Here is a 20,200-nt window from a genome sequence, read left to right as displayed (position 1 = left end):
TATAGATTAAATCCTGCCGACATACCGAGGAAATTCCGACGGAATTCCGACGGAAAAGGCTAGTTCGTCGGAATTTCCTCGGAATTTTGTAAAATCCCCCAACGGCTCTCCAACGGCTATAATATTTCCTCGGAATTCATCGGTTTTTTCCGAGGAACCCATTTTTCCTCGGAATTTCCTCGGAATATTCCGACGGATTGATATTTCCTCGGAATTCCGTCGGTATATTCCGAGGAAATTCCGAGGAAACCCAAAATTCCGAGGAAACCCAATTTTGTGTTTCCTCGGAAATTCCTCGGGATATTCCGAGGATTTCATTTTCCGTCGGAATGTCCGTCAGAATACCGCTGTTTTCTTGTAGTGGAAGACTTACCCGGAAGTCGTCTGGGCGAACAGATCTGGAAAAAAAATTGATTTCATAGTTTTCAGCCAGTGAGATAACTTGTTTAGCACACAAAAGTCTTCTCTAAGTACCCAAAATCTCAAACAAAAGTGACCCACAAAGAGTCGTAAGCTTCAATGGCTCTATGAACCATAAAAATTTTAGAATAAAAATCTTGGGTTTTTTGGATGAATATGGAGAGAAATTGAAAGAGATGTTGTTTTTAGTTCATAAGAATTGAGAAAGAAGAAGTGTAAATCGATTTGAGGTGCATTAAGAGCTTCAAATTGGTTGTTCATGGTGGTTGGTGTATTGATGGCAATCGAAATCTTGTAAATACTTGAAGATGATGAGGTTGAGAGAGTAAAAATGTCATTTTCGAAAAGAAAAAAATTTTAATGACATTTTCGTGAATAATCTGAATCCGTGGAGTGAATAAGGCAAAAAAATGTCTAAAAAAACATATATTAGTTTTGTGGTTTGACTTTGAGTTTTGAGTAAATTTTGCAAAAAAACTCTTAATAAATATGGTATTTCTCTCACATATATACATTACACATCTTATATATTATTAATTATTATGCAAAATTTCTACAACTATAACCAACGTAAATACACTAACAATTTTTTTTAAAAAAAAATACTTCACCTGCTCCTAAAAGATAATTTTTATATTAAAAAAATGTTTCAAAAAATACATGTTTTATGGTTTTAGGTATGTTGATAAATTAGAAATTTCAAACAAAAAATTGTACTTCTTGAAAAAATTATTGGAAATTAGTAAACAAAAATAATACATTTATTAACAGAACTTAATATGTTTTCTTGATGTAAACTTACATCATTAAAAACATCGGGAATAATAAATTAAATTTTACAATTAACATACAAAGGAAATAAATTTACAGCTACGGCTAACACACACATACGACATAAATTTTATAACAAAATTTTATAAGCAATCCAACTGATTCTCTTTTTTTTTGACTAATGCCCAACTGATTCTTCATTGTTTTTTTTTTTGTTTTTTTTCATTGTTTCAGTAGCTATGATCTTAGGGATTAGAGAAAGGCTTGGTTCTCCCGGGAATTCTTATACCAAACAATTTTTTTCCAGTTATATAACTAGTAACACTTATCCGATTCATATGTTATATCCAAACAAGTATTTCATATTTTTGGTCGGAAAACTTGCATACGATCAAAGCCCTAATCCGGCAATGTTGCCTACCTATAAAGAATAGAATATAAATGCATACTGCAAACAGATATATATCATACATTAATAGAAATACACTCATCATTTATTGTACAATATATAATGTAATCAATAGCCATACAATCTTCGATCGAAATCCTTATTCGACCATTTATCTATATATATCAACATGAAACGCGTGATAGAATTATAATTAGGTATCCGAGTTGTGGTAATAACAAAGGCAAGAAGGGTCAGACATAGGAGCCCCAAGCTGAGTGTGAGGCTGAAGAAGCCTCACCTGCCGTTTCAAGAACTTGGTGTAGCGGATGGCTTCGTCGAGCATGGAGGCAGTGTCCATCTTTGCACCGCCTGGCACCATCCTCTTCAATATCCGGATCTTCTCGCTTATCCTTTCTCTACGCCGACGAGCCACCACCGTCTGGGGGTCCTCGCTTACCCTTACGTTACGGCGGTTCGGCTTAGGAACGGTGGCTGGATCGATGTCTACGGGCTGCATGGCAGCAATCGCGTATTGCATCTCCTTCATCTCATCCATCTCTTCCTCTCCTTCTTCGTCTTCTGCTTCCTCTCCTCCTCCGTGATCGGAGAAGACTGTCGGCGGGGGCTGGAAGTGGCTTAGGGTTTCGGAAGGTGGATCTACCATGAAATGAGGATTGTGGTTAAAAGAGTTTTCTTGTGTAATGAGATCAATAGGTTTGTTCCAGTTCATAAGGAGATGATGAGGCTCCATCATGACTATTGGAGCTATGGCTGCTGCATCTGCTTTTGAACCAGACATATAGAGTTTTTGGACTAGAGACGCATAGACCTTTCTTTTATACATACCAAAATTTTTTTCTCTAATTTCTTTATATATATAATATAGTCTTATTTCCTAGATATATCCGAACTAAATATGTTTGTATTTGCGGATTTCTTTTGTCATGTCAATCTAGTGCGTATATGAATGTTTTAAACGCTCTTATTTTATGAGTGAAAGTATATATTTTGCAGATAAAATGTGCTTGAATTTATTTATAGAACATTTGTGAAAACGTTTTGTCACAACCAAAAGACTAGTGTTTTACATGCTAATTATTTCATAAATTTTCTTGATATTTATATTTTTATATTACTTCCCCAAAAAAAAAAACTGACGTTTAAATATCTGATACCAAAGCGATGGCTTTAATTTTTTTATGCTCTGGACCAAGCTTGAGTTTTACATCATATTTTGGGTTTAGGTTTTCACGGTATTCTACTTTTTGTTGGTTATGTATGTAGATTGTCAAATTTGCTTCACGTTGAGGTGTCGACTATGATCCGTGGTTATGTCGTATGGCATGATTTTTGAAGATTCAAACTACTTCGTATGTCTACCCAAAAATGTTACTTCCGCGGTAATCTACTTTCCGAAAGTTTTGTATAATTTTGTTGCGCTGTGTCATTATCTGACCTAGAATCAGGTAGAATGTATGGAAGTTGTTAATAAAAAAATATTAATTAGCATCAAAACTAAAATAAACAAAAGATAACATAATCAAAAACAAAATTTGCATGCAATCATGTGTTTATTCTGATATATAGGATATTCGAAAAAAAAAATAACATGCAATCATTTGTTTATTGTAGTTTCTGTTTAACACGAATACTTCAATTTCAAGTTAACTCTTAATTATTTTAGTACTAAGAATATTTTAAATAGTATTTTTTTAAATACTGTTAAGTGTTATCCAAATTAAGAATTTGAATCATAACTAGCCAAAATAACTACGTACATAATACATAATGTTCAAAATAATAATAATAATAATAATAATAATAATAATAATAGCTACCTCAACTTTGGCAAATGAAGAACACTAAAGAAAATATAATCAGATAAAGTTAATCAAGTTTTGTAGCAAATTTATATATTTAAATACTTAACACACACACACACACACACATTTATATACCTCTTGTGCAAGCTAAATAACCTCATGGACTAATTTGTGCCTGTTTATAATAAACCTTAATTGTTGTAACCATTTAAATTTATATACGCACGTACGGAGCAATACAAGAAACACATATAAAGCAAAATCCTATAGACCACAAAATATAGAAGAACTAGTGTGTGGTCAAAATCATGGTTACTCAAAAAGCAAGATCAAGAACACAGGATTTAATTTAGGGTTTTTCCTAAGGACGAAGAAGGAGAGAGACTTTACGAAACTAGGGCAAAAAGGGGCATTGCACTTTGGTGATGATATCATTGCCATATATAAGCATAAGTCGCTCTTGTAATAGTTACTCAACACATGTCTCCATTTTTAGTGCTCATTTATTTGACCTAATTGTCTCCTCTCTCTCCTCTTTTTGACATCTCCTATACACCAAAATAGGCAATGTAAGATCATGTTCTTCTCTTTCTTGTCTTTCTTCTAAAACCCACAATTTCTTCAATTTAATCTTATACGCTCTTCCAACGGTCATGATTTAATCTTAGGAATTGTGAGCTGGATACGATAAATGACTTCTTCAACGTTCCCTTTATGATTCGGTTTTTAGTTCTAAGTTGTTTTATTTGACGAATTTCGGGATCTCTCTCTCCCCCCATAACTCATTACACGAAGTGGGGACGGCTTAATCGACATTAAGGTATTGTCGATGCTTTAAATTCTCAATTGGATAAGTAAACATGTAATCACCACTAAAGTATATTGCTAATTGGTCTTTCGATGCCGTGTACATGTCGTTTTCCACACGAAAATTCTATATAAACGCTCATTTCATATGTAAATAATTCGATTAATCTATAAAGAGAAGAATTGAAATGGAGATACCTCACCCCTTCTTTTCACATTGCCGGTAATGTGTTGACGACAAAATAAACCCGTTACGTGAAATGTTCATACTTATCATGATTTAAGTATACTATATATGCAACAACCACTAAATGAAAAGCTTTGTACTTTCTTCCTTTTTATTAATAATGTAACACTTCAAATTCAAAATGGAGAACAATAGGTTGCGTTTACAACAAAAGCATCGTATTCATTCAGTAGCTCACGGAAAACAGTATGTCCTTGAATGGGATCTCATACACATAAATAGGCGAATGGCTGAAATATCTTCTTCCTGGAGAAAATTGTTTTATTACACTTCCACATTTTTTTCTGGCTTTCAACGATATGTAAAATTTTAAATATATCCTCAAATATTATATATATAATTAATTAAATAAGAAAAATAAAAATATGATATATCTCATGGACCTGATCAGGGACGGATATATTGTTAGCCGGGTAACAATATAAGATAAAAAATTTTAAAAATCAGATCGGGGGTAATTTTTCATAACCTTCCCTAAACTAAAAAGATTAACCAAATAAGCTCGAGTTATCTAATCCAATCCACTCTAGATCTGATATATGGTCAATCGGGTTTCCTGCCAAATCTTTCTCTCTTCTGTGTATCCCACCTCTCCCTTCTCATTTTATGTTTATTTCTTCTCGTAATTGTTCATCAAGGCAAATAAGTAGGTTACATTGTCTTCTTATCTCTGCTATCTTCTCTCTTTTCCACTTTCTTTTATTGTCAATTGAGGTGGGGGCTTCGTCCACCATTAACGTTCCGCTCTTCTAGAAGAGATCAGTTTATTAGATAATGTAAAGGGTAATTCTCCTCAATAGACTATTTTCAAGTTTTTATCACAAAAATAGATTGTAAGGAAGAAGATAACCAAAATGTTTCATAAAATAAGTAAAAAGATTTTAATACCCGAGATATATAAATACAAATAAAAATAATAATTATTAATTTTTATAGTTTCAGATTATATGTTTTTAAATTCAAACTTTTTATAAATTTTTTTGAAATTTTTTATTATTTTTATTTTCAAATTTTGTTTTTGTAATTCGAAATATTTTTTGAAACTATTTTTAAAATTTTTATTTTCAAATTTTTAATATTTATTTTTATTCTATAAAATTTAAAACTTAATTCCAAATTTCCAACCATTAAATCTAAACTCTAAGGTTTGTATTAGTTAAACCCTATAGGTATAAGTGTATATTTACCTCTTTAATGAAACATTTTGGTCATTTTAATTCTTAAATTCTATATTTGTGACAATGATCTTTTTAGTACTATTCTAGGATATTTCTCTAACGTAAATACAAGAAAGCAACTAATTCCCAATAAAAACAAATTTCGGGTTTATTTTGTCGAAACTTCTTGACGGATTCGCGACAATTGTTTATCGTCGATTTTTTTTGCCTAAAATTCCTCAGAAATATTTCCAGCGACTTTTCAACCCGATTCGTCAAAATTTTCAAAAATTAACCAAACAACATTTTCAATTTTTATAATTAAATAAAATATTAATTTTTAATAAAAATATATGGAAATATAAAAAATATATATTTAAAATTAATTAAAATAATAATGTTTTAAATATCAAAATAACACAAAATTATAATGTTTTATAAAACCAATAAATCCTAAATAAATTAAATTCTAAATAAAATGATTTATAAAATTATATAAAATAATAAATAATAAATTAATATTTTTAATAAGAAAATATAAATCAAATATTTTTAATAAAATTAAATATAATATCATCTTTAAATAATAAAGTGTTTGAAAATATGTAAAAAAAATTTTTGTAAAAGATTATTTATAATAAATTTTTTTCTAAAAAATGATATAATAAAAAAACAATTATAAATTAAAAAATTGTAAAAACATTTATAAATTAGTAAAAATATAATAAACGTTTAGAATTATTTTTAAATAACATTATAACTTTAAAATTAAAAAATATGTTTTCAATATGAAAAGCATTTTTAATATTACGCAAACACAATAAAAAAATTTAAACTACAAATCCTAAAATTAACAACCACATCTTAAAACTAACATGCAAACCCTAAATTAACATTCAAAAATAAATCTAACATCTAAATGGCTAAAACAAACATCTAAATTGCTAAAACTAACAATCAAATTCCTAAGACCAACAACTTATTATCTTAACAGTAAAAAAAATCTAACAAAATATTCTAATTCCTAAACAAACAATTTAACATGTGATTTCGATTATAATTTTGAGGATAAAGAGGAGTTTAATGTATTTTGAGAGAGCAAATCAAATGGAAAAGAAGAAGAGAATCGACTAAATTATGTATAGAAAATTTTACCTTTCTTTTTATGGGTAAATTTTCAGATTCACAATGGATTATCGAACAAATGATATGTTGTCGGGAATCCGTAATGAAATATTCACTTTAGGAGGTTGCCAAAATATGCTTTGTTTTTTGGAGAAATTTTAGATTTTAGACGGATTTCTGATGAAATACACATCTATCAAGAAGCCGTCAAGAATTTATTTTCGTTCAACAAGACCTTAAACCTCGATTTTTCAGAATCAGATATAAATTCTCAACAGGTTCTTGACAAATTCTTGACGGATTTCTAACGATTTGGAGTTTAAGTTTACCAAATTAGAAAAGCATATCAACGAAATATGCATTATACAAATGATTTAACGAGGTTTATGATGTTTGAACCACTTCAAAATCACTGTTAAAATAGATTTGAAAATACTATGAGAATTCCCGAAATCATTTTTGTAAGCTGATTTTTTATTTACTGTATACAAATATTGTAATATTCGATTAGTTAGCATATGTTATACCATATAAAGTTTTTAAGTGTTATTGTAGTGCTCGTGGATCTTTAACGAATCTTGTGTTACCTCTTTTACACGTGTTTTTGAACCTAAACTTTAATTCCATCGGAAATATACAATGATTTATATGAACTTATAATTGTATTAATAACAAAACATATAAAATTTGAGGATCAGTTTATAAATAAAAATGTTCAAAAATAAAATAAGATTGTGAATAGTACTCTCTCAAATTTATGAAAATACTATTTATATTCCTATTTTCTCATTAGAATCTTCTATATAGTATTCGAGAACCATTGAAAAGACCTTGTTGATGTGTCGTCGGCACAATGTTTCTCACAAAAAAATAGTTGATGTGTTAATACAATAATATTTCTCACAAAAAATAAAAATAGTTGACGTATCAACACCATATGTATTCTCAAATAATAAATTAGTTAAAAATTTCAATAAAAATTACTTCTAATAAATCACAACAAAATTCAACCCCTCGAATTTCTTTAATATGTGTAGTACATTTTCCAAACAAGAATAGAGCTTAAATAATAAAGATTTAATACAAATTAGTGCATCCTCTATCATTTTTGTTTACTTTAAATTATTAAAATAAATTAAAAAATCACATTAACCAAATAATTAAAATTCAGATTTTTCCCTATATATTATATTTTTACTTTTTAAAAAAAAAACTCACATTAAAATTTTTATGATCCAAAGTTTAATTTTTTTTTATGACAAGAAACAAATGATTACAAAATCATATAAGTAGGAAGTGTCATTTAATAAACATAAAGATTAATATATATATATATATATATATATATATATATATATATATATCTTTTAAATAAAACTATATACCATAAAAATATATAAATATTTTAATTTTGAAATTTTCTTTGAAATTTTTTTTTAAGTTTTGAACCAATACTTAAAATTTAAAATTTGCATTGAATGTTTTAAAAATATTAAATTACTGAAACTTTTAAACATCGCACAATGAATTTTTATTATCATTGATTTAAAGTTTTTGTTATAAAACTATAAAATCATCAAAAAATGAGTAGAATGCATCATTTAACATATATCAATATTAAAAATATACTATATACTTATTTATGTATTATTTAAATTTAATTATATACAATAGAAAATAGAAAAAAGAATTGTTTGGATTAATAAAATTTATTTATGTTTCCGCACCAATTTAATTATATATTCATTAGTTACTAACTTTTTATATATCCAATATATATATATATATATATATATATATATATATATATTATTTTATAATATATAAAAAACATTTATTTGTTAAGATAACTTAAATATACAATGTTCATCCGGCGCAAGAAGCGGGTTTTAACCTAGTTTGGTTTATTCTTTAGGTATGTCAATAACTTATACAAGGAGCGAGTTTATAATTCTTTTGAAAATAATGAATAAATATTTGTAGTGGGACCAAAAAAAATATGCATTACTTATATCTTAGGAAGTTGAACCCATATTGACAGAACCATTTGGTAAAAACAGATGTTGGTTTTATGTTTACTATATTGACATTTTACTCATTATATAATCGTAGTTATCTATCTATTTTTACATTATATACTACTCGGTAATTTTTTCGTGCTCATGCACGGGTATAAATATTTATAAATAAAGATACTATAATAATTGATTGTTATTTATTGTAAATTTTAAATTAATTTATAATTTGTATGCATAATTTATATTAATAATATTATATTACTTCAATTAGAAATATGATTTTAGATATGTTATATCTAGTTGGTTTTGTTGTTTTTATAGTCGATTTAGTTATCATTTGGATATATTAGATTGCATATATTTCTCTGAATTCAACTATAATATTTTTTAAAAAAAATATATTAAAATTATGATTAATTTTCTTATTTGCATTTACGTTGGTTGTTGTCTTAGATATGTAATTATATTTGAAGAAGATTATGTATAACTTAATAGATATTGTGCATAGAATGAAATATAAAATGAACTAAAATATCTGATTCCAAATTAAGTAAATTAATATAAAGATAATATTCTACAATCTCATGCATATATATAAATTTTACAAAAGAACTCAATTATAACAGTTGGTTAACGTTTTATTTTCATTTGTTAATATGTTTTGTGTCATACTATAATTTATATTTATAATTTAATTGTTATTATAAAATTATATATTCTTATTATAGTTAAATCTATGATTTTATATATAAATTGGATTAGTCGAGTCACTAATGTTGTGAGTATATTGAGTTATATATATTCTTTTAAACTCAAACTAAAGTATAATTATTTTTTATTATAATTAAGTAAAATAAAATAAATTTTATTTATCGTTTAAATGTGCATGTATTTTCATAATATTTATCAAATTATATGTTGATTTTTTTAAAAGAAATTATCAGAAAATAAAGCAATACATAAGTAATTAATACATTTTTGGAAGCTCATGAACACATATCTATATTTACAATAATTAAAATATTATATAAATTCTAAATAATTTTATGCCTTAGATTTATTAAATGGTAAACTGAAATTTATTTTAAATAATCTTAAAAATGAGAATTCTGTTTTGATTTGGTATTATAATTATAGTCATATTAAGTTTCACAAACATAAAAACATAAAATTTAAAAGCGAATTTAATATTATGGAAAAAATAATAATTTTAATTACGTTAAAATATAGTATATCTAGCTCGTTAAAGTATATAGTGTTATGTTATTTTTAAATATTTTGTAATTATTTGATCAAAAGATTTTTATTGTTAATTTTTTTATTTTTTAATATCTCTTAAAAATAAGCAGTTAAAAAAATTGTGTGATTGTATTGTAAAAATCATATTATATAAGTAAAACATAATTTATACATTTTTTACTTTAATTGAAAGATATTATATTGAACTAAATATATTAAAAATAAATAAAACATTTCAATAATGCTAATTATAAACTATTTTTAGTTAAATAAACATATATAAGTTTATGTTACTGAATTATTTATGTAATCATCTAAGAAAATAGATAGATATATGAAAACTATTTCTATTACTTTGAAATATATATTTTTGTATTGTTTAAAATTATGTTTTACAAGAAATAATATTTATTTTTCTAATGTCAAGATTGTGTGTGTGAATGTTGTTTTATGAACTCACATTATATGCAAATATATATTTTCATCTAAGAAAATATAGATATAAAGTAATATTTTATTACTTCAAAAGTATATTTTATGTTATTTAAAAATATTTTTTAAATGAAATATTTCTATTTTGTGAACTTTTCTTTCTAATGAAATCATATTATATATACATATACTTTCGTTTTTAAATTGTTTTTTAAAATTTATAAATGTTTCATTTTTATTATATATGTTATTTTGAATTTTTTTAAAAGGTAACTAAATAAAAAATTCAATAATAGTATTTAAATGTAATATTTTTTAATTCATTAAGGTTATTACTATAATCAACCATCGTGAGAATTAACGTGAGCACGACACATAAGAAACTGATTTCTCAAATAATATTATACAGATTACTTATACGATATATAACTTATTATATAAGAAAGATCAATTTGTGCTTATTAATCATTTGGAAAATTATGAATAATATTTTTTCTATGTTTTTTTTATAAAAAAATTACTGTTATAGGATAACATGAAGGAGACATAAATTTAAACCATATCTACGTGTATTCATAATTTCCTGGGATTGGGTATGTTAATGAATATACTCTATTCTATTCAATGATAGAATTATTAACAGTGATATATAAATATATTAATTCCATAATTACATGATATTTAACTTGTGTAGAAAGTTTATATAAATTCTCATATTCCATTCTACCCGGTTATAAGTATATAAAATATTAAATACATAGCTTGCCGACAAAGTTCTGAATATTCTTATAAATGGTGAAAACATTGTTTGAAAAGTTATAAATTCACTGGAACGTTATAATAGACTTCTAAATTATTTATCTCTAATAAAAAGTTATAAATTCATTCAAATTTTATTAACCGGTCAACAATAAATACCCGCGGATCAAAATCTAGTTGTGTAATTGGAAAGTGAAATTCTGTCTCTAAATGTAAAACTGATAAAAGATTGTACACACTGGCAAAGGTTATTGGAAATATCATTCTCGGAGGTTTAAGGTTATTTACTCAGTCTAAACTTTTTTATTTAGCTGAAAAAATTGGTGATCAACGCTTGGATTCGCCCTTATTTAGCTGAAACCCGACTTTCATTTGGATATTGTTTCCGATTTTAGGCTGAGAGTCGCCGCATTGATCACCAGGGAGATGAATATATCTCAATGTCGCAACTTTCGGTGAAGATGATAATGGGATATCACACATTCTTTATTTTTCTTATGATTCAAACTGATTTCGATGATTCCAATCCTTACCAACGACTGACTCTATAGATCTTACTTACCTACATGCTTTACTACTAGAGACTCAAAACTGAAACTGAGTGCCACAAAATCACCACGCTACATTTACTCTGATTTTACAGCTTAGAAAAAGAAAAAAAAGAAAAGTATACCATCATTTAAAGAAAAACAGAAGAAAGTCTGGTAAAAAATAAGCTTTGCAAGATTTGGTGATGATGACAATGAAAAGGATGATGATGAAGCTAACCCCCACATACACAGGTACTATTTCAGTTAATCATGTCCGGACGTTCAAGATGTATCCAATCACACAGCCTAGCAAACCAACCAACAGCATCAACACCAAGGAATGACCACCACCAGACTGCTTCTTGCTTGATTCTCTCCTCAGCATCTCCTGAATACAACAGCCATATATATATATATATATATAAATATATATATGTGTTATTTTCTTTATAAAACAAAAGGACAAGTAAGTCACTTACCAGTTCCTGTCGGAGCTTCTGACTTTGCTGGACAGCACAAGCCTTCTCCTCCGTCAATTTGTGAATCATGGACCACGCCTGAGCAAAACACAATGATATGATAACGAAATAGAAGCATTGTGTAGTCTAGATTAGAAGAAAAGATTTGTGTGACATTATTATACCTCGGAGGATTTTTCATTTGTTTCTTCTAGCGTTCTGGACACCTGAAACAAGAAAAGAGAGGATGCATATTAGCTTCACTCACTAAAATCTCTCTCTCACACAGGGGGAAACTAACAAGCTCGTAGTAGCTCACGTGGTCATCAAATTGAGAGGCAGGAAAGTCGGTCCTTGGAGAGTTGCCTTCTTCGGAGCCTTCAGGGACAGGTGAAGGGGGATTAGCAGGGATGTAAACAACCCTCAATTTGAAATCCTCAATCACTCTACCAGGCTCCTTGTTGAACTGCACAACCAATGTAATGAAGACTAGCTAAAGAGAGGAGAGTGGCAATGGTAAACATGAAAAGTGAAGCAAAACAAAACCATTTCAGCGATGACATCTTTGGAAGTAGTAGCGTCGGAGACGATAACAGACTGAACAAGGAACTTGTCTTTGCATTGCATATCGAGAGGTGCCTCTTTCTGGGCTTGCATCGTCACTAAAGTAAGGAACAAACACACATAGTTCAATTGATCAGTATAATAGATATTTTTTTTTTTTTTAAAAAGAAAAAGGAAAACAGAAATTCAATTGATCACCTGTAACATTGCAGGAATCACCGGGCAAGACAACACCGGTGTTTGGTCGGACACAGTATTTGCGAGGATTCGTTGTCTTAACCTTAAATGCGACAACTTGAGTACTAGTCTTGTTGCTAATTTGCAACGAGCACGAGCTTTGCTTCTTCAACTCAACTTTCAAATGTCAATTTCAATTTCAATTTCAACAACAGGGACCAATCCAATCAAAATTCGAATTTTTCCAATCATCGTCGAAACATTTGTTTAATTCAATTATTAAAAATAAAAAAAACTTACAAGGGAACTTAAGCTCTGTAGGATGGATATTCACCAGATCTCCCGTCGTCATGATTCTTTCTTCTTCTTATTCTTCTAGGGTTTACTCTCAGTTTGATCTGACCAAAATATAATTTGTAGGCAAAAATGGTAGATACCCCCCCCTCCTCCCCCTTTCTTTTATTAATTAAACCCTTCCACTAGAGATTAATCGTAAAATAAACTCTCAACAAAAAAATCGGTAAAATAAACTCTCAACTTTAATTTTGTTAGCACATATTACTCTTCGTCTAAAAAACCATAATGGAAGGTGACATACGTTAACGGTTTATAAGTTGAGGGTCTATAATATTGAAAACTTAGTTGAAAGTTTTTTTTACGATTCAAAAATAGTTCAGAAGTTTTACCACTAAAAGTCATTAAATATTTTAAAATATTTATTATCATTTATACATTAATTTAGAATTGATATAAGCCCTTAAAAATCTTTTATATACTAAAGAACAAGTCACCTAACAAATCAAAATTTGACATGTAGAAATTGTTTTAAGAAATAATTAATTGAAAAAATTGATTAAAATAAATTTCTCAACAACCCCTAATTTTCAGCAACTTTATCCTATTTTTTCTCGAAATATCACATCCAATTTTATAGTTAAATGATCATTATTTCAAACTATTTTTTTTTTCTTATTTAAATTTACGTTGTACTTTCTTTTCCTCATTTCTATCATCTCCATGTGAATTTTGATCTCTACCTCTCTCGTTCTTCTTAATTTTTTGCAGCAATTCAAAGTTTTTATTATTTCTTATTTATAGCATGGATTAGTATTTAGTAATCCATCATCGACAAGATACTGGTACATTTATTTTGAAGAGATTCCATTTTAGAGTATTGCAATATAGCTTAGAAACTTTCTCTATCTATTGATTTACAGACTCTGGAAGCCTTGCTTTGGAGATATGTGAATGAGTCCATAATTACACTCACACGCTGAATTTCCAATCAGTCAAAAAAGACAAACGGAACAAGCATCAGGTTTTAACCTGACAGAAAAGATTAACCAATTTTTCACTCCTTAATATTTGTAATGTTTCTTTTATTGAATCAATTATTTTTAAGCAATCACCACTGCAAGTCTGCAATTGAATTCGACCATGAAACTAAATGGGCGTATCAGCGAGCCTTTGGTTTTCTGAATCCAAAGTTGAATTTATTTTAATTAATATTTAATTAATATTTTTGTAGCTGGAATTTAATTAATTATTGCTGGGCAGCAAAAGTTTTAATTCTAATTTTATAAATTCATAAATTATCAAAATAAAAATTGTGGTTTAATTATGTTCAAATTTGCGTTTTATAGAAATATAGGTTAGGTAAATTAACATAAAATGTCAATGAATTATTTTAAAATGTAAAATAAGAAGAGAATAAATTTATTAGATCTATATCGAATAAATTAATGTCTCAAAGTATTTTAACTATATTTTATATTTTGTATTCATTTTTTATTTTTGAAACATACTAGAAACATGTATCGATTTTGTAATCTCTTCTATAATAAAGCACAAAGTCACATGACCAATTAATTGCTGACACATGGCTTGTGCTTCATTATATTTTTAAAAACAAAATTAAAATGTATTTTTATTGCTAAAAAAATGCAACTTTAATATATCTAAAATTTAAATGCATTTTTAGTCAATGAAAAGTAAAATCGCACTGGAAGTTTTTAAAGTAAAAAAAAAATGGTTTCTCCGTTATTATAAAAAAAAAACAATCCTTCATTTTCTGAAACTAAAAAAAATTACCATCACGTTTAAAAATAAATCATTTCATCTACAACTCCTTAAATCATGGCAAGTTTCAAACGGTTTCTTTTTTTTTCTTTAGAACTTGCAATCAATTTGTTTATTTTGTTTACTCTCCATTTATTTCTCTACAGTGTAGTCTTCTTCTTAGTCAATTTGGTTTTGGGTGGTGAGCATAGCAAAAATAGATACATGTTTATAGTTATTTAAATCCAGGTTCAATGTTCTCTTCTTAACTTGATATCCTCTTTTATTTTTTTGCATGATGCCAGTGAATTTTCCTCCTCCTTAAGAGCTTAGTTTTTCCCAAAAATGGAGAATCAGATCATGTCCAACAAGACAACAACCCAGGTAACAATAACTATAAAACATAATTTTGATATATTACTCTTTACTATTTTTTAACAAAAAGAGGATTTTGACTATTTACTGTGTAAATAGATATAAAACATCAGACCTTAATTTGATTTAGAATACAAACGTGAGTATTTATATTCATTTTACCATAAAAATTATGTTTAAAGCTTTTTTCTACTATAATTTTTGGTTTATTATGGTTATAGAACAAAAGAAAAGTTACGGCATCTTACTATTGAGGAATTTGAAAATGGTATAGTTGTTGTAGTGGGTATTAGATTAAGGTCAATTGTTAGAAGATGTATTTTAGTTAATTGTAATATTTTTTCTAAGATAGAAATATATCCAAATTTCTATAATTTTTATTTTTATCCACAATTATTTAGGTTTATTTTCAGATTTAATACAATTCTAAAAAAAAAAATCAAAAGTAAATACAATTCTAATCAAGTTTTCTTTTACAAACTTCCTATGTTGTTTTAAAAACTACCTAAAACAGAAAAGAATTAATATTTAAAATAAAATAATTTTCCGAAACTCTTAAATAATAATTTAAGAACAAAAATTTTCTTTTACACAACACAAACTAAATTTGTAAATTTTAATATTAAAACAGATTAATAAAAATCAAAATAACTAAGATTAAAATCAAAATTTTAATTGTGAAAAATCTAAATTTTAATCTTAGAATTCAATATTTATCTCAATAGTTTTGGAAAATATCGCAAACATGTAACCATTTTAAAATAATATCAAAATTATTGTTTAACCCCTCCCCCTTTCAACCTATTTGATTAAATTTGAATACACCACTGTTCATATATAAAATATTTGACAGAAAATAATTTAATTATGATTGAAAGTTATAACATAATCAAATAACTTTAAATACTGAAAATAGATCTGTGCGTATGCACGGGCGGTAATACTAGTAATTTATAAATTTTAATATATTACTTTATAACCGATTTAATGAGAATAAAAATAATCTTGCATTATTTTTGGGGGATAAGAAAAAAGTATGAGCCGGAGAACGAAAATCATGAAAATAGGAAAAAAAATGCATCATACTCTAAATAGAAAGATTGAATTCATGGATGAATTATCTTTGACACTACTTAAGACCTGATATAACTTAGAAACTTTAATTTTTTGATATTTGACAATGACGATATAAACACACAAATTTTTGTATATCACTATTTCTAAATATCAAATAATTTAATATTTTAACGTTATAATAAGTTCTAAGTAGTATTGAAAATTATTAATTTTGGATGTATAAATTAATTTTATGATAAATTAATATATTAAAATTTATAAATTAGTTTTAAAGGCTTATAAGTCAATCTAAAACAATGTATAAATGATAATAAATATTTTAATAACATTTAATGACTTTTAGTGATAAAACCCCTCAACTATTTTTGAATCGTAAAAAAACCTCTCAACTAAGTTTTCAACATTATAAACCCTCAACTTATAAACCGTTAACATATGTCACCCTCCGTCACGGTTTTTTAGAGGGAGGATAACATATGTTAACGGAATTAAAGTTGAAGGTTTATTTCACAAGATTTTTAGTTGATGGTTTTTTTTACGATTCATTTTTAGTTGAGGGGTTTAATTACTAAAAACCCAAGTAATTATGCCAAATAGCTTTGACGGTCACCGATTTACTTTTTTTTTTAAACTCATCGTCAACTTTCATTAACCAACTAGTTCACCGTACAAACTCTTATCGGACTCAACATGATAACTCAACCTTAGCACTACAAAGTTAAATTTAGGAACATTGGACACGAAAGTAAAAGTTTTTTTTGCTATTATGTCGGCTGCGTTATTCCCACCTGTGAGATTGTACTTCACATCGTACAATGGAATCTATGAAAGGGTCACCGATTTACTTTGTTTTTTAAGTCTGCATAAACAACCGTTACATTAGCCTTAAAAAAAGGCTCTTCTTCCACATCACTGTATGTTTGACGATGACCAAAACAACCCTATCCTCTCCATCCTAAGAATGGGTACGGATAGAATACTACCATAATTTTAGGTATTTAAAATTTGTTTCATATTTTACCGATATCCAATTTTTTTGTATTATTTTACTTTGGAAAATACTTATATCCAGTTTTCAAGATATCCAAAAATTTACAGATATTTACGAATATAATGGATATCTCATTAACTTTGTTCAATATAAAAAAATTAGAAAAAATACAAGTTTATCTTCAAAAAATATCTTTAACATAATATAAAATAAATATTAGTAAAACTATATGTTTCAAAAAATTTAAAAATTAATTAAATGTTCTTATAAAACATAAAATTTTAGATAAATTCCTTTCTTAATTTAATAATTCTATAAGAAATTTTATTAATAAAACTAATAAAGTTATATGTTAAAATCATAGTTATATAAAATTATAAATTTAAATTTTTATATTTAATTGTACATGTATACATATATTTGTATAAAAATCTGGAGCGGATTGGATATCCGACTCTAGAACTTTTAGAATTTATGATTTGCTTTATTTTGAACATATGTTGATTTTTGATATTTGTTTGCTTCAAAGACTTACGGATGTCCAGATTTTTTGAAATGAATCGAATGAATAACAAATCAAATCAAAATTAACGGATAAAATGCCCAACCCTATCCACCGTAATATGAACTCTATGGGATATATCTCTGGATGTAGATGGTTAATCTTCGCAAAGCAAATCAAAGACTCAAGTTCAAGGCATGTGGAAAGGAATGGTGACACAAGAGGGATGGTTGGACCTCTTAATACTTTTAGATTCTCTGTTTGGATATAACACACCAAGCAAATAGCCCTTAATATTCTCGGATATTACACACCAAAACAAGATAACTCCAAAGAGAAAAACAAGTTTTTTGTAGATTGAAAATATGATGATGAACAAGAGAGTTTCGAGCAAGAAATAAAGCAAGAACCTTGTACATGCATAAGGTCTTTGGAATGACAAAAGTAAAAGACCAAAGGCTCCTACGTTATAAGAAACTAAGTTTTAAAATTCAAAATAAAACATAGCATAAGCTTATGACTATGGATCAACAATTAGGTGGTAGAAGAAGTAATTTGTGGTCTCATTAAGATCCTATCTTTGGAAAATACAGTGGGACAAACCAAAGACAGGGAAAAAGAACACACACACACAATTACTTGCCTAATAATTGATCAACTTGTCCTTCGACCAAGACTTGTTTGAACGATGGTTAAGGTAACTATGGTCAAGGTTTCATGGATGATCAGACTTTTGACCATGGCTTTCTTTTCTAACCCAAACTGACCTAATTAAACATTCCACTAACAGTTTTCTTGAGCTTCTTTGATCTTGCACAAGTCATTGGACCTTCTTGAATACTTAAGACACCTTCATCTTCAATCTCTCCATCTGGTTCAAGCTTATTCCCACGTTCTTCACTTGACCATCTGGACTTGACCATGGTTGTAGTGTTCTCTAATTTTTCTTTACCTGACCATATGGACTTGACCACATTTGTATTGTCATCAGTTGACCATATGGACTTGACCATGTTTGTATTACCATTCGGTTCGATCAGGAACACATCATCCCATCCTTCTTAGAAAAGAATTTGTCCTCAAAATTGGATCATCTGCAGAAAAAAAGCCAACCTATAACATTGAAACTATTACTCACATCATATCTACCTTGCAAATCGAACTTGTATGCATGTTTTAGTGAAATTTATTAGTTAAAAATATCTTCAATCCAAATCTATAATTTCAGAAGTGATTCAGAATGTTTTTAAAATCATCTAAAATTCTGTAAAATCAAAACATCATTTTTTAAAAAAAATTGAAAGACTATATGATATCTCTATATACTTATTATTAGTATATATAGACTTTGCTTTTGCTTCTAAGACATGTTTGTCAACTATGTGAACTATTCACTTTTCACTTTATCTTCTTCTTCTATGCTTATCACCTACCAATCATACATCCTGTTCTTCTATGATTGGTTGTTTTCAGTCACCGTCAGTAGCTTTATTTCTTTAACGTAAGTTTCAATCCTCTTTTTCTACAAATCCCGCCCCTCGCGATCTACGCTAACACCGAGAATTGTAATATCCAAATTGATATAAATAGCCACTTTATGTTTCTTTCTTTCTTTCTTTCCTATCCATCATTCTTTAAAAAGAAAGGTAACATGGGCTTTTCCTACGGCGGCACCGGAATTATAATCGTGGGAGTTATTCTGAATGATTTTATGAGAGCTGTTTGTTCTTTTCTTGTTCCAACTCGTTTGTTTGGTGCTTATTCTTCGGCCGGCATAAACAAGAAGATTCCAATGGACGATATGCTTCCGGCGACGAAGTTCAAGGATATGTCACGGGTGGATCCGCCGGAGAGCTGCCGGATATGTCAAGATGAGTTCGATGGTGGCGACCAGGTCCGGTGTTTAAGGAACTGCGTTCATGTTTTTCACAAGACGTGTATTGACCGTTGGATCCATGACGATAAAATGACATGTCCTTTGTGTAGAACCCCAATAATTCCTGATTTCTATTTTCTTCGCTTGTAAAAATTTTAAATAGCTAAAATTAAAAAGAGATACGATAATCGTTAGAAACAAAAAAAAATTATATTGGTTATCATTTTTAAACTTAGTTACACGCCATATTACCAACCAAAAATTTTATGATTCAGGTATTAAAAAGAAAGAAAATTGGATAAACAACAACAACAACCAAGGGAAATATAGGCCTTAATTCATATGTCACGTGTGATTGTGTAAACAAAACACTATTCAATCATTAGTATATTGGGCCATTACT

General features: G+C 27.7%; 3 protein-coding genes across 4 annotated transcripts; 1 reads left to right on the top strand and 2 right to left on the bottom strand.

Annotated features, from left to right (window-relative positions):
• Nucleotides 1-1,637: 1,637 nt before the first annotated feature.
• Nucleotides 1,638-2,405, bottom strand: LOC106333651 (transcription factor IND). Its single transcript, XM_013772070.1, is given in 2 exon segments — nt 1,638-1,874; nt 1,877-2,405. Coding segments are annotated over 2 exon segments (546 nt in total). The 5' UTR covers nt 2,382-2,405; the 3' UTR covers nt 1,638-1,833.
• A 9,313-nt stretch (nt 2,406-11,718) lies between these two features.
• On the bottom strand, nt 11,719-13,349 carry LOC106331587 (vesicle-associated protein 1-3). Of its 2 annotated transcripts, none has more exons than XM_013769973.1 (7): nt 13,219-13,349; nt 12,940-13,095; nt 12,724-12,839; nt 12,479-12,643; nt 12,363-12,404; nt 12,199-12,276; nt 11,719-12,107 (listed from the first exon to the last, which is right to left on the bottom strand). In XM_013769973.1, exons 1-7 carry the CDS (start codon nt 13,268-13,270, stop codon nt 11,988-11,990), a joined length of 729 nt encoding a protein of 242 aa, XP_013625427.1. In that variant the 5' UTR covers nt 13,271-13,349; the 3' UTR covers nt 11,719-11,987. The 2 variants fall into 2 exon arrangements, with proteins under 2 accessions (XP_013625427.1, XP_013625428.1); XM_013769974.1 differs by having other exon boundaries at nt 12,497-12,643.
• A 5,960-nt stretch (nt 13,350-19,309) lies between these two features.
• Nucleotides 19,310-20,000, top strand: LOC106333443 (E3 ubiquitin-protein ligase RHA1B). The gene has a single exon (XM_013771885.1). It carries the CDS (start codon nt 19,519-19,521, stop codon nt 19,945-19,947), a length of 429 nt encoding a protein of 142 aa, XP_013627339.1. The 5' UTR covers nt 19,310-19,518; the 3' UTR covers nt 19,948-20,000.
• Nucleotides 20,001-20,200: the final 200 nt, after the last annotated feature.

Source organism: Brassica oleracea, chromosome C3 (assembly GCF_000695525.1).
Source record: "Brassica oleracea var. oleracea cultivar TO1000 chromosome C3, BOL, whole genome shotgun sequence".
In the NCBI taxonomy this organism is placed as follows: Eukaryota; Viridiplantae; Streptophyta; class Magnoliopsida; order Brassicales; family Brassicaceae; genus Brassica; species Brassica oleracea.
This window is presented reverse-complemented; position numbering and strand designations above follow the sequence as displayed.